General features: G+C 51.7%; 3 protein-coding genes across 3 annotated transcripts; all 3 read left to right on the plus strand.

The window, feature by feature from the left end:
- Positions 1-1,134: 1,134 nt before the first annotated feature.
- IUM83_12774 (small cysteine-rich secretory protein SCR99) lies at positions 1,135-1,515 on the plus strand (the record flags this gene model as incomplete). The annotated part of the gene is made up of 2 exons (XM_067937418.1): positions 1,135-1,184; positions 1,245-1,515. 2 exons carry the CDS (start codon positions 1,135-1,137, stop codon positions 1,513-1,515), a joined length of 321 nt encoding a protein of 106 aa, XP_067788067.1.
- Positions 1,516-5,054: 3,539 nt separating this feature from the next.
- Positions 5,055-5,435, plus strand: IUM83_12775 (small cysteine-rich secretory protein SCR99; the record flags this gene model as incomplete). Its single annotated transcript, XM_067937419.1, has 2 exons — positions 5,055-5,104; positions 5,165-5,435. The coding sequence occupies 2 exons, from the start codon at positions 5,055-5,057 to the stop codon at positions 5,433-5,435; spliced, it is 321 nt and encodes a 106-aa protein (XP_067788088.1).
- Positions 5,436-6,377: 942 nt separating this feature from the next.
- Positions 6,378-6,865, plus strand: IUM83_12776 (catalase/peroxidase HPI; the record flags this gene model as incomplete). Its single annotated transcript, XM_067937420.1, has 2 exons — positions 6,378-6,605; positions 6,770-6,865. The coding sequence occupies 2 exons, from the start codon at positions 6,378-6,380 to the stop codon at positions 6,863-6,865; spliced, it is 324 nt and encodes a 107-aa protein (XP_067788185.1).
- Between the last annotated feature and the right edge of the window lie 8,565 nt (positions 6,866-15,430).

The following is a 15,430-nucleotide window of genomic DNA, read 5'->3' on the forward strand; positions in this document are numbered from 1 at the left end:
ACGGAGGTAGTACAAGTTTCATAGTTTATTGTGGTGCACGTAATCTATCATTACGTGGTAATTTACGATACGTATTATGGGACGACTTACGGGACGAAGGCACAGTCTGTAGATCAAGGTCGACTCACAGTATTGAATGTGATCTGTACTGTACTCGACCTTGTTCTACAGACTGTACCTTCGCCTATATGGTAACAAGAAGTCCCATCCCGCATAGCATCCCATGTGTCACTGGTTGGGTGGTATTTAAAGTCGTGTTTGTTTCAATTTGACTGCGTTTGATACGACGACTGTCTGCAGCGCCCGCCCCATAAGAACGGATTCCAATTGAGGAACTAGCGGTCTCGGGCAACGAATTCGTAGCTAAGTTGGGAGCTATGACAGGGTACAAACAGACAAACACATGGACCAGACACCACATACAGTCAGTTTTAACTATATATTGAAATATACCGTTCTACTGTACCTTTGCGACCTAAAGAAGCAATCCCATCCTAGAGCGCATCCCATATGCGTAAGTACTTTATGCAGACCAAAAGAACGTGGGTGGTACTGTACCTATATATAATATGTATATCTCTTTTGCTGTGGTATCCCAAATAGTGATACCGTCTATTCAGTAGTGTTAGGGTGCTCTGAGGCTATCACTGCGGAGAGGATTGTCTGCACGGCATCCGTCGTTTGCCGCTCCCCCGGCGCCTGCAATATACTTTTATTATTATTGGGGATCACCGACTCCCTATACAATATAGTATTGCACCAGTTACGCGAGGAGATCCTGACCACTTGCTTCTACCTCTTCGTAGATAGGCTAAATGTACCGTACACATGTTTATCACGCGGATAACGTTTACAGCTCCGATGGCCATTATATGTGATACATATAACGTTCGTAAACACGTTCATAACATAGTCCTCTGAACATCTTCAGCAGGGGGTCTCAAACAGTACTTAAATATGATGAGCCCGACTCAACACAGCACAAGCAGACAAAAAGGGTTGTTGGACTACGTAAGCTTAGGGGCCCCACTGCGAGCAAAACTGTCTACTGACTCAGTGAAGCTTCGGGACTGCACCTCATTCCGAAAACGACTCCACCCGCCTCAAGTTGCGACTCCCACACGGCCCTAAAAAATGAAGGTCTGGCTTGTCCTCGTTGCCCTCTCCGCTCTGCTGCTGCCCACGTAAGTGCTTGTCGACCGACGCCTGGGCGCAAATACCAGCTTACTGACCTCTGTCTTCAGTCACGGTGCTCTCCGACAGTGTGCAGGAATAGAAGACGATAACTCGGGAGCAACGGACAACGAATCGTACGAGCCCTCTGGCTTCTTGACCGCCGACTTCACCCAGAAGGCCTGCAAGGCGTCAGGCGGCTCGATCGATCCTAACTTGAAGGGCAACCAGAAGTGTTGCAACGTTCCCGATGCCCAGCAACGCGCGTTCAGCGACTCTTGCAAGGGACAAAAGGCTGGAGGCAACTTTCTGAACTACCGCCCCTTTGCCCAGCCGTGCTAGACGAAACGATGCGAAAGGAGTTACGTACCACTGCATGACTCCGTTCTGGAGGTATAGCTTTGGGATGTGGATAAAACTTCTAGCACTTAGCTGATAATGTAATGGATTACGTTTCGCGTAAGCTACAGCAGAGTACGTCAGCTTTGCTAGTGGGGAGGTACCCGCTACGACGAGTCTCAACTCGCAGCGGTCAGCAAGTGGAGCACTCGGAAAGCCATAGTCCCTGTATGTAACACATTGCGTTATATACATTACAAGTTTCGTAGTTTATTGCGGTGCACGTAATTTATCATTACGTGGTAATTTACGATACGTATTATGGGACGACTTACGGGACGAAGGCACAGTCTGTAGATCAAGGTCGACTCACAGTATTGAATGTGATCTGTACTGTACTCGACCTTGTTCTACAGACTGTACCTTCGCCTATATGGTAACAAGAAGTCCCATCCCGCATAGCATCCCATGTGTCACTGGTTGGGTGGTATTTAAAGTCGTGTTTGTTTCAATTTGACTGCGTTTGATACGACGACTGTCTGCAGCGCCCGCCCCATAAGAACGGATTCCAATTGAGGAACTAGCGGTCTCGGGCAACGAATTCGTAGCTAAGTTGGGAGCTATGACAGGGTACAAACAGACAAACACATGGGCCAGACACCACATACAGTCAGTTTTAACTATATATTGAAATATACCGTTCTACTGTACCTTTGCGACCTAAAGAAGCAATCCCATCCTAGAGCGCATCCCATATGCGTAAGTAAGGGAATCTGCCACTTTAGTGCACTAGAAGCATATTAGTGCACTAATAGAAACGACCAATCACGCCAAAACCCTACGAGCTCTGGTATATTACTGGATGAAATATTTGAAACCGTAAAACCTGCCATTATGTATACAGCTCCTGTTGGCTAACTCTCGACCACCCGATTTGTCTCGTCTGCTTTTGCAGTTAGTACTAGTGGCATGAGCTTAACTATTTGACTATCACTACCAAATTGACCTCGCCCCGAGAATCATGACCAAGAAGCGCGGAGACTACACCAAAAGCAAGCTAAACTCTACCGCAAGCTAATTAAGTGGGTAGGCAAGCGCAAGAAAGACGAATCGATGGAGTCTCAGTGACGTGGCCCTCAACCACGCCTGACAGCTGAGGCAGAGCAAAACCTTTGTGAGTGGATAATGGGGCGACAGCTTATCGGGAAGCCGGCCAAACGTGGGGAAATCATTGCCAAGGCCAGCACGATAGCTGAGATGACTACGGGCACTGGCGTTGGTAGCAGCTGGTACAGGCGCTTTATGAAGCGGCGCCGGCGTCGATTAAGCAAGCCGCTTGGCTTCACGTGAAGAAAACCGTCCAACAACAGCTTCTCGTCCTCCCACCACCACGTACGAAAGGCAGGAAGCGGAAGACAGCGACAGTTGGTGGGCGATTGCTAACCCGTGAACTACTAGAGAACCTACAAGCAAAACCTCGAAAGGCACGGCAAAAAGGTTCCCGACTGACACCGGTTCATACGGAGGTTGAAAATGCTCCAGGCGCACCCGAGCAATCGCTGTTTGAAGTTTAGTCAAGAGATAAGACAGACAGGCAAATCAATGTTAGTTACTGTAAGTCAATTGCACACACAGATGAGCAGATAATCATACCTTTATAACAGTGCGGAGAATTAACGTGTCCGAGGGGACTCGAACCCGCGACAACCATGCTCCCCGTAGGGCCCTCATTAAGCCAGCGGCGTTAACCGACTGAGCTGTCAGCACTGTCGAAATGACAAATTATTTCCAAGATACATATCCTTTCAATACTGATGTGTTTGCGTTTTTATCGAGTATTATAGGTTACCTAACCACTGAACGAAAGAAACACTGTCCCAGTTTGAGAAATGCTGGTTCATACAAATACCAAGATAAAAAGGAGCACTAAACTGGCAATCAGCAGGAAATAGGCCATTCACTACAGTCCATCCAAACTACCCAATAAGAGCCTCTCCATACCAGCATTAATCTGTGAAAGAGAGTAAACAAACACCTGTCTGGGCATGCATATTGCACACTGAAACTCACAGTAGACTTTCGGCTATCGCGCCTTGACTGATGCCCTTTGAAAAGTGCACTAAATTGGCAAATTCCCTTACTTTATGCAGACCAAAAGAACGTGGGTGGTACTGTACCTATATATAATATGTATATCTCTTTTGCTGTGGTATCCCAAATACAGTGTTTTGCCTCAATAGCGCAGTCGTACTTTGTATACAATTTCTCAAGTAAATGGGGTGACAGAGGTTTTACTAGTCGACTACGAGTGGGAGTAGGTCGCAATGATGCCGCGCAAGCGCTCAACTTCAGGCGCTGCAGCCTCTAAGTCGACCACACCCGACTCGCCGTGAGCTCTCTTCCAGCGAATCCCGTAGCGAGATTGCACGTGGCGTAGCCAAGACCAGGTAAAGCTTGGTAGTGACGACGGCGGAATTTCTAGAAGCCTGGCGATTTTGCGAGCCCGCATGATGATCATCTCGCCAGTAAGCGACACTTGGATGTCCTCGCACATGAGGACGTACTCAACAACGCAGTAGGGAGAGTTTGGTTTTGGCCACCACAGCGAGCTCAACGTTGGTAATGGCAGGCAGCTGGCGGCGGAGGTCACAAATCTGCAGCTCCTGCTGCTTCGTGAGGCGTTGGCGCTTCTGGAAAGGCTTCGGAAGAGACGGCATTGCAGACTCGATGCTTGTAGACTTGGTTAGGCTTGGCTAATGAAAGAATGAGGAGCGAGTCGCTCCGGTCGCTCCGACCGACCAAGGTGATCTTGGCGCGCAATGACATGAGTGTGACGCTTTTTGTTTTGACGTTTTCCCCTATGTCCTCGGTTGTGGTAATTTGATTGGCGGAACCATACTGTCGATGGCGTGATTGGCTGAATCTTGCTGTTCGTGAAAAACAGGGTGATTATATATAGTCTGCGAGGTTATTAGATGTGATGGCCGCGCTATTGAGGCAAAACACTGTAGTGATACCGTCTATTTAGTAGTGTTAGGGTGCTCTGAGGCTATCACTGCGGAGAGGATTGTTTGCACGGCATCCGTCGTTTGCCGCTCCCCCGGCGCCTGCAATATACTTTTATTATTATTGGGGATCACCGACTCCCTATACAATATGGTATTGCACCAGTTACGCGAGGAGATCCTGACCACTTGCTTCTACCTCTTCGTAGATAGGCTAAATGTACCGTACACATGTTTATCACGCGGATAACGTTTACAGCTCCGATGGCCATTATATGTGATACATATAACGTTCGTAAACACGTTCATAACATAGTCCTCTGAACATCTTCAGCAGGGGGTCTCAAACAGTACTTAAATATGATGAGCCCGACTCAACACAGCACAAGCAGACAAAAAGGGTTGTTGGACTACGTAAGCTTAGGGGCCCCACTGCGAGCAAAACTGTCTACTGACTCAGTGAAGCTTCGGGACTGCACCTCATTCCGAAAACGACTCCACCCGCCTCAAGTTGCGACTCCCACACGGCCCTAAAAAATGAAGGTCTGGCTTGTCCTCGTTGCCCTCTCCGCTCTGCTGCTGCCCACGTAAGTGCTTGTCGACCGACGCCTGGGCGCAAATACCAGCTTACTGACCTCTGTCTTCAGTCACGGTGCTCTCCGACAGTGTGCAGGAATAGAAGACGATAACTCGGGAGCAACGGACAACGAATCGTACGAGCCCTCTGGCTTCTTGACCGCCGACTTCACCCAGAAGGCCTGCAAGGCGTCAGGCGGCTCGATCGATCCTAACTTGAAGGGCAACCAGAAGTGTTGCAACGTTCCCGATGCCCAGCAACGCGCGTTCAGCGACTCTTGCAAGGGACAAAAGGCTGGAGGCAACTTTCTGAACTACCGCCCCTTTGCCCAGCCGTGCTAGACGAAACGATGCGAAAGGAGTTACGTACCACTGCATGACTCCGTTCTGGAGGTATAGCTTTGGGATGTGGATAAAACTTCTAGCACTTAGCTGATAATGTAATGGATTACGTTTCGCGTAAGCTACAGCAGAGTACGTCAGCTTTGCTAGTGGGGAGGTACCCGCTACGACGAGTCTCAACTCGCAGCGGTCAGCAAGTGGAGCACTCGGAAAGCCATAGTCCCTGTATGTAACACATTGCGTTATATACATTACAAGTTTCGTAGTTTATTGCGGTGCACGTAATTTATCATTACGTGGTAATTTACGATACGTATTATGGGACGACTTACGGGACGAAGGCACAGTCTATAGAACAAGGTCGAGTACTGTATTGAATGCTGCTCTCTGGACTTTATCCAGAGTAGTTGGGGCGATACAGGGGCAGGTACTAGTCCCTATATAAATACAGATCCCTTAATCACTTATAAGATGACAAGAGAGTAATGTATCGGGACGAACCTGTTAGGTTTTATACATGAGCGGGCCCAGTGCTTGTTGCTTGAGTCTTTCAGGGGCGATATTCGCGTGACAAGCCAATCTGGATGTTGCTTGTATTCATTAAGCGATAACGGGCTCAAGTTACGAGGCACAAAATTTGTATTTAATAGATCAATGCCATTCTCGGTTGGTACAATCCTTCGATTCCATACTCGCTGACCGAGGCTACGTTGTTCGGTAACGTATGACCTACCGTACACCCGTAGCTGCAAGCGGGTGTCTCCGGGCTCAGCTATTCATGTTTTTTTGCCAAGTCCCAGTAACGCCAGAATTGCGTGGCTATTAGCAGGCGTCTCAGGACCCAGCTATCCAGGCTTTCTTGCCACGTCCCAGCAACGCCACGCCGCTTCTCGCCGCAGAAGAACTGGCCGGTGAACGCCGGTGTGGACAAGATCATCTCCGCTGGAGCCCGTGAAGGAGTCGTACCCGACGCTGTCGACGGCCGAACGGATCGAGCTGGTGGGTCAGGTAGCCCTCGACGACACCGGCAACGTGGCCATCGACTTCATGGGCGGTCGCACGGACGCTAACAACGAGAACGGCACGGAGATCCTGCCTGGCCCCGCGCGAGTACTACAACACGACACTGATCTCCGTGCGCGACAACATCAAGATTCTGGGTGTGTCTCCGTACGAGGCGGTGGTGACTCTGGCTGGCAGTTCGCGCAACGTGGCGCAGCAGAAGGCGCCGGGCTGTAGCGGCTCGTACAGCAACGACTCGCTCACGCTGTCGAACGAATAATTTCAGGTGCTCCTGAACGAGACGTGGACCGAGATAACCGTCGGAGAAGTAGTACAAGGCGGAGGGCAAGAACGTGTACATGATGGACATGGATCTGGTGCTGCTGGCGGCGCCTGAGCTGAAGGAGGCGGTGCAGCTGTTAGCTTAGGAGGAGGGCGTCTTCAAGCACGTGTTCTCTTCGGCGTGAGGCAAGGTCATGACAGCCGACCTCTTCAACGCGAGCACCTACTGAACAGGGCGGCGGCGCGTGTAAGGTATCCTAGTCGATAAATACAGTTGACCTTGCACACCGCAGTGCAAGTGTAACAGTTGTTACTGTATTTTAGGGTATGTTTTAGGGTAGGATTTACTACTATACAAACTTTAGTATAAACGCAGAGTAGGGCAGTCCGTGGGAGCTTCGCTCCCAACTGCCTGAACTGCGTGGGGCGGCAACCTCATCACTTCTCGTTTTGGCCGCCCCTGCACAGATAGTCTTCACAATATCTGCATCGTCAACGATAAACTGGTAGCACTTGTTGGTCCCAGCCCCTGTTCAAGACGACGATGCCTCCAATGCACAGTTACGTGCCGAGATCGACCGACTCAACCAGTTGGTCGCCGATCGATCCAAGGTTCCAAAAAACCTCCCTAAGTTCAAGGGCAAGCGTGGTGAAGACGTGAGAGAATGGCTATTCCGGATCGAGAACGCGTGCCGGATCAACGGAATCCAAGTTGAAGACACAAGCGCAAGACTGCCAGGAATCGCCGGATCTGCGATGGAGAAACCCGCGTCCGGATGGTTCCTACATTGGTCGTCGGCGACAGGAGTGGATGAGTACACGTGGGGGAATTTCCGTGAGCATGCACTCAAACACTTCGAGTCGTCGAACTATCAAGCCTCGCTCCGTGACAAGCTTCAACGGCTCAAACAGACAGCCGACATCGAGTCATACAACGGAGATTACAGTGCTCTCATCTTCCGTGTCGAAGGCATGAGCGAGCTAGACCAAGTCCTGAACTACGCAAACGGTCTCAGGCAGGGCACGCGCAGCTACGTGAAGCTGCAAAACCCAGCGAAGCTAAGTGAAGCGATGGACCTTGCAGTCAAGTACGAGGTGACCCACTTCGTCGAGGAAGCCCGTACTCGCCAAGTTCATCTAGACAACAAGAAGGCTTCGACTGGGCAAGAAGCTAACCAAGGAGGGCGGAACAATGGAAAACCTTTCCGTGGAAAGGGTCGCTTCAAACCCAGCGCGAAACCCAAGGGCGGTAAAGAGACTCGCACGTGCTTCTACTGTAAGAAACCGGGTCACATCAAGCCCGACTGCTACGCGTGGAAGAAGAAACAAGGCGAGCAGGGAAACGACAAACCGCGTCAGTGAGTGAGGGTCCTGCCGTGGTCAACAGAGTAACTGGAGCATTAACGTTGGAGAATATCAGCATCAATGTTCTGAGTGAAAACCCTCTCGTGTACAAGTCGCGTCCGCTATTCTCCGTTGGTGGCGAGATTAGCGTCGGCGACAAGAGCTTCACGACACCCACTATGCCGTTGGACAGCGGAGCTACAGCGGTGTACGTGTCCAAACATTGGGTCGAGAAGAACCAGCTTTCGACGACAAAGTTCAGCGAAAAGAGCATACGCGTCAAGCTGGGAGACAACCAAGTGGTTGAAGCTGAGCTAGAGCCACTGGCTCTATCCATCAAGATTCAAGGATTGGAGGAAGCATACGACTGTGTTGCCGTTGTCTATGCGATTCCAGATGAATTCGACTGTATCCTCGGGGTACCTTTCTTCGAGGATGTGCAGCCTATGATCGACTGGAGCGGTCGACGGATTGAAGGAACAAGGACGAAAATTCTACAAGCGGAGCAAGCAAGCAAGACCAGTGGGCCGATCGAGGAAGGCGGACAGGTCATTGCCTCCGGGCTTCGGAGATCTGCCGGAGCGAAAGGCTTGTCGGCGAAAAGACCTGATTCCTGTAGAGTCGCCGCGCTGGAAACGGATGTGAGGTCCACGGTTGAACTTGCTGGTGAAACTGAGCAGAAGGATACCCCGAGAGTTGCTTGCGGGCAACGCGACCGCGAGTCAGCGAAAAAAGACTCGGCAGAAAGGAGTGACACGAGGTCATCCTCGGATAAAGGCACTGTGGAGAAGAGCAGCGCTGGGGGTAACAGCAGCGTCGTGGAGAAGATGTTCACGATGGGAGTTGTTGATGCAGCGGGCATGGAGACGAAGTACATTACGCGGAAGAAGTTGCGAAAGTTCCTGAGAATCAAGACCAAAACTCCAGACAAACCTGATTTCATGCTGATTTTGTCGAACGATACGATCAAGCGCGTCGCAAGTTCATTACAACGGCACGATCAACCTGATAACGTTGGTAGCGCCAAAGCTCAACGTTATCTGGATACGGACTGGGAAAGCTTTCGTGCTAACCCGGCCTACGAGCTACTAAAGGAGTATAAGGACACCGTGTTCCGTCCTGAACTCCCTGAAGGTCTACCCGAGAAACGCGAGATCGAGCATCGAATCGATGTGCAGGATCCAAACGTGGCAATGTACCGTCAGCAATGGCGGCAGTCGCCAGAGCAACGACGTGAAATTGTGCGCTGGGTAGAAGATATGGTCAAGAAGAAGCTCATCCGACCAAGCATCAGTCCTCACGCAGCGCCAACTTTCTGTGTGCGGAAGCCTGTCGGGTGGCGAATTGTCCACGACTACAGGTACCTCAACTCGAATACGATCCGACAGAGTGTGCCAATGACCAGGAAAGAAGACATCATGGACGACATGGCTGGAGCTTACCACTTTTCGACAATGGATTTGATGTCTGCATACTACCAAGTCCGAATGCGTGAAGAAGACATCAAGTTTACGGCGTTTCAAGCACCAAACGGACTCTGGGAATACCTAGTGTTGTCTATGGGAGTCTGCAATGCACCTGCTACTATGCACAGGTTGACGTCGAAGTTGTTTCGCCGGTTGAAACATACAAGATCCTTCTACGATGATATCTACATTTTCACCAAGTCACAAGACGTGAACGTCCACTTGGAAGCCCTACGCAAGACGCTGGATATACTGCGAGACAACAAGCTATATGTCAAGCTGGCCAAGTGTGTGTTTTGCGTCTCGGAGATTCCATGTCTGGGAGACTTCGTGGGACGCAATGGTGTAAGGATGGAACCTGACAAAGTGCAGACGATTCGAGACTGGCCGGTCCCGAGAACTCAAGAAGAGCTTCACAGTTTTCTTGGTCTCACTGGCTACGTTCAGCGCTTTTGTCCCGAGTATGCCGCTCTGAGAGCAACCATGTTTAATCTGCTCAAGAAACAAAAGAAGAGGAATGCCAAGATCCACTTCAACGACGAACCGTTGAAGAACTTCAAGGAGCTCAAGCGACGGCTGTGCAATCCACCCGTACTGCATCTCCCGGATTTCGATCAACCAATGCATCTGCGGGCGGATGCCAGCAAGTTTGCTGTTGGTGGAGTTCTGGTTCAGGTGGTTGACGGAGTTGAGCGTCCAATTGCTTACACAAGTCGAAAGATGAAGGCAGCAGAGCTCAACTACCCAACGCAACAGCAAGAGCTACTAGCTATTGTTCACGCGCTAGCTGCTTTCCGGATCTACTGCTTGGACAAGCCATCACAAAAGTCTTGAAGGTCTATTCACGCAGAAGATGTCTAACCGCAGACTCGCGCGATGGTATGATATCCTCGCGGAGTACCAACCAGCGTTCTCGTATCTTCCTGGAGCGAAGAACGGTATTGCAGACGCATTGAGCAGAAGACCTGACTTACAGCCCGAAACGAAGCACTTCCACGACTGCAGTGTGACTGGTTTCAACAACACTTCGTTCAGCTTATCCATCACCGAAGTGACTTCAAACACCGAACTTGTCAACAAAATCAAAGCGGCGTACGTGAAAGATCGTGAGAGCCAAGCCATATTTGCCACTATCAAGCAGCGTTCCGAATCGATGAAGCAAAAAGACAAGCGTGAGCAACGGAAGAAGTACCGGCTGTACACAGAGGACAATGGCTTGCTCTGGTACCAAACTCCTGCAGACGATGTACCCCGTGTTGTCGTTCCAAACGATGTTAAGCTTCGGAACGAGATCATCAGCGAGTGCCACGACTCCAATTATGGTGGACACCCAGGTGCGGAACAGACATACCTGACTCTCGCTAGACGGTGGTACTGGTCAAAGATGTTAGCGTCGATCCAGAAGTTCATCGCGGATTGTGAGCAATGCAGACGCAACAAGCCTCGGCTAACCAAACCGCCAGGTCTGCTCGAGCCTCTAAGTATCCCAGATGAACGATGGAGATCCATCTCTATGGACTTTATCACTGACTTGCCTCGGACGAAGAACAAGGTCGATTCTATATGGGTTGTTGTGGATCGCCTCACGAAGAGATGTCACTTCGTGCCGACCACGAAAACCGTGACAGCAGAAGGTGTCGCTCAATTGTTCGTGAATCACATCTGGAAGCTCCACCGTATGCCAACCAACATTGTTTCCGATCGTGACAGGAAGTTCGTCTCAGCTTTTTGGCAACATGTTTTCAAGTCCATCGGGACCAAGCTTAGCATGACGGTCGCTCATCGAGCTCAAGGTGACGGACAGACGGAGCGAATGAACCGAACTCTGGAAGAGTATTTGCGATGCTTCGTTGGACCTTTGCAAGATGACTGGGATATCCATCTTGCCAACGCTGAGTTTGCAGTCAACTCCACAGTCAACTCAAGCACCAAGCTTGCACCATTTGAAGCTGATCTGGGCTACATCCCGTTGAACCCACTTCAACTAGCAGCTGAAAAGCTCGCTAAGGTGCCGTCAAGTCGACGTGGATCCGACTTTTTTGATCGTCAACCATCCATCTTACTGCGCTGCCGTGAGGCACTCGCGCAGGCGCAAGAACGGATGCGAGATGTATACGATCGCAACCGTGTGGAACAAACATTTGATGTTGGCGACCGAGTGTACCTGAGCGCTCAACATTTGGATCCAAAACATACTGGGCTACCCGACTCAACTAAGTTTGGGCCTAAGTGGATTGGTCCGTATACCGTCGTGCGGAAGGTGCACAATAATGCCTACGAGCTGAATATTCAAGCAGGCAACAAGCTCCACCCAGTGTTTAACACTGGATCACTGGAGCCATACATTGAACCATCAAGATTATCAAGACCCCATGATGTGATTCTTGCGGATGGAAGTGTCGGTCAACTAGTCAAGCGACTACTTAAGATGCGTCATCACAAACAATGGACGCAATTTCTTGTGGAGTGGGTGGGCGAAGAGGAACCCACTTGGGAACCGGTGGAGAATCTAAGTCAAGTTCCTGATTTGATTGCAGAGTTCGAAGCTAACAGACGCTTGAAGCGGCGACGAAGAACCAAGCAACAATGAAAGGGGGCTCAAGGCCTACATGTATTAAGGCTCATGCCTGTCCTAGCAGGTGCGCGCGACTCGCCAGTCGAGACAGCGCTTAATGCCGCTGTCCCGGAGTGCCCAAGGGGTGCGCGAGGATGCGCACAAGAGGAATCCACGTCGGCAATGCTGCCGACGTCGGAAGATGAGGATGTATCGGTTCCGGGAACCAACACTCGCGTTGAAGTGCGCATGGGACAGTCCCTGACCCGAAGAGGTCAGGTCGACGACGACGCGTCGACTCCGGGAGTCGACGCACACTCGGTGATGAGGGGCTCCGCCAATAACTGGCGTCGAGGTGACAAAGGCGTGTCAATTCCGGGAGTTGACGCTGCAAACAGTGCGGACGGTTGCAAACGTACCGCACTGACGCAATTTGCATGCTGTCGTGCAGCCGGGCTGCACGACGAAGCGCCATGCGATCAAGCCGGGCTTGATATCGCGCGCCCGCAGACAGGGTCTGCCGGCGAAAGGACACATTACCGTGCAGCCGGGCTGCACGAAGGAACATGCGGTCAAGCCGGGCTTGATACCGCGCGCCCGCGGACAGGGTCCGCCGGCGAACAACTGTCCACGGCCGGGCCTGGACCAGAAGAACAACTGTGCGGAGCCCGGCTCCGCACAACAAGAAGACGGCGCAAGCGGAGAACGCTGCGCAAGTCTCGGTCCGGGACCGAGACGCAACAAGAGCAGTCTGTTGGGCAGACTGGGGAGGAAACGCCGGATGTCGAGACGTTAAGCGTCTTGACGCGTACCGATACTGGATTCCAGTATCGTGAGATGGAACTCGCTAGTCCTCCGACGACGGCGTCGGAGTTGACTTCGTTTCCAGCCATGAGCTGGAAGCGCTTCACGCGCGACTTGCACGATGGACGCATCGAGCAGGTCTGCGTTCTTTCGAACAGCGAAAGAACGGAAAGCGAGAGCGAAGAGCTGAGGCAGCTCTTCATGGGAAGTACCACTGAGAGTGAAGACACTCTCAGTGCGAAGACGAAGCGAGAGTGCTTCGAGGAACAAGGTTGGGACACGTTAAAGTCGAGTCCCTATTACGAATTGTTGAGGGAGTACAAAGACGTACTCCCGGAAGAGATTCCAGCGGAGCTTCCGCAGGATAAGGGCATTCAGCACGAGATTTATCTCGTGCCGGGCACAAAGTATTGTGTTACGCGGCAGTGGCCACTGCCGCGAGAGCAAGTCAAGGCGATCGACGACTTCTTTGAAAGACGTCGCAAAGCAGGACAAGTGCGGGAATCGAAGTCCCCGCACAGTGCTCCGACGTTCTGTGTCAAAAAGCCACAGGGCGGATGGCGTATCGTTCATGCTTACAACAAGCTGAACGATGCGACGGTACCGGCGCAGACGCCGATACCGCGAAAAGATGTTATCATCGATTCGACGGCCGGGAGCACCATTTACAGTGCTCTCGATTTGCGAGATGGATTTTATCAAATCCTAATGCGTGAGAGCGATATCCCTCTCATGGCAGTGAGCACGCCAAGCGTCATGCTCTGGGAATGGCTAGTAATGCCACAGGGGTTTCAGAACGCCCCTGCGACTTTCAACAGGTGCGTGACGCACTTGTTGCGCTCGGTGCGCGACTTCGCGCCGAGCTACTTCGATGATGTATTCATCCACAGCCGGGCTGTGGACGGGAAGACCGACGTAGAGATGCATCGGGTGCATCTCCGGAAGCTACTTGAGCTTATGCGAAAGCATAAGCTCTACGCGAACCTGAAGAAGTGTATCTTCGGGGCGAGCGAGATACCCGTTCTCGGGTGTCTCGTAGGGAAAAACGGTGTTCGCCCTGACTCAGAAAAGGTCAGAGTGATTAATGAATGGCCAACGCCTTCAAATGTCAAGGAACTGAGACAGTTCCTTGGCTTGGCCACGTACTTGTGCAAGTACGTGGAGGATTACGCGGGCAAGATCCGCCCGCTGTCACGGCTTCTTAAGAAGGAAGCTGTGTGGAATTGGACAGCCGATTGCCAAAAGGCATTCGATGCAGTCAAGCGGGGCTGGACTGAGGCACCGATCTTGGCAGTGGCTGACCAAGATCGCCCATTTCACGTAGTGTGTGACGCATCCGATTTCGCGATCGGATGCGCGTTGATGCAGCACGATCACGAGGGCCGTGATCGTGTCGTCTACTACCAATCGCGTCAGCTGAATGCAGCTGAGCGTAATTATCCGGTACATGACAAGGAACTCCTTGCCATGAAATACGCACTCGCAAAGTCCCGAGTGTATCTACTTGGAAGTAGACCATTTGTGGTCTACACCGATCATGCATCACTGCGCACCGCAGTGAAGTCGCCACACATATCACATAGAATGGCGAGATGGCTCTCATTCTTTGCAGAGTATAACTTCCGGGTCGAATACAAACCCGGAAGATTGAACGTGGTGGCCGACGCGTTATCACGTCGGCCGGACTACGCAGAAGCTGCTGACGTCAATGCCATTGACGCCATGCGAACGAGCACACCCACGTCGTCTCTGTTGGACGACGTGAAGGCCGCGTACGCGCACGACGCGGACGCGAAACTCTTGCTGGCCTATGGCACAGCACCTTCTGACAAGGCTCGTCAGAAGTTGCCCAAGCACCTTCGTGCGCGTGCACACCGATATCGGGTGCACGACGGACTGCTTCTTTATAATGCAGTCGACGACAACGCGGACCGCGTTGTCGTGCCAAATGACCATGACCTGCGACTCAGGATCATGTACGAGTATCATGATGCCCCGTCTGCGGGACATCTCGGACGTGAGAAGACATACGTCCTTCTCACGCGCGACTTCTACTGGCACCACCAGTATAAGTGGGTGCGCAAGTACGTCCGTGCTTGCGAGGTGTGCCAACGCGTAAAGCCTGCGCCGTTTGCGCAGGCTCCATTACAATCACTACCGACTCCGTCGGAGTGTTGGAAGTCCATGTCTTTGGACTTCATCTTTGGTCTTCCCCCGGACAGCGGAGGGAACACCGGTATTGTGGTCTTCGTCGACCGCTTCAGCAAGATGTACCATCTTGCTGCGGTGCCGGCAGAGGTGACCGCGAAGCAGACGGCCCGTCTGTTCGTTGACATGGTGTTCAAACACCATGGCATGCCGACCGACATCGTGTCGGACAGAGACCCGCGCTTCACAGCGCACCTGTGGCAAGAAGTGTTTACACTTCTTGGGAGCCAGCTTTCAATGTCGACTGCGGACCATCCGCAGACGGACGGTCAAACCGAGCGCGTGAATCGCGTGCTCGTCGACATTTTGAAGAGCTACGCTCACTCGTTCCAATC

Source organism: Phytophthora cinnamomi (genome assembly GCF_018691715.1).
Source record: "Phytophthora cinnamomi strain GKB4 chromosome Unknown Contig55, whole genome shotgun sequence".
Taxonomy (NCBI): domain Eukaryota; phylum Oomycota; class Peronosporomycetes; order Peronosporales; family Peronosporaceae; genus Phytophthora; species Phytophthora cinnamomi.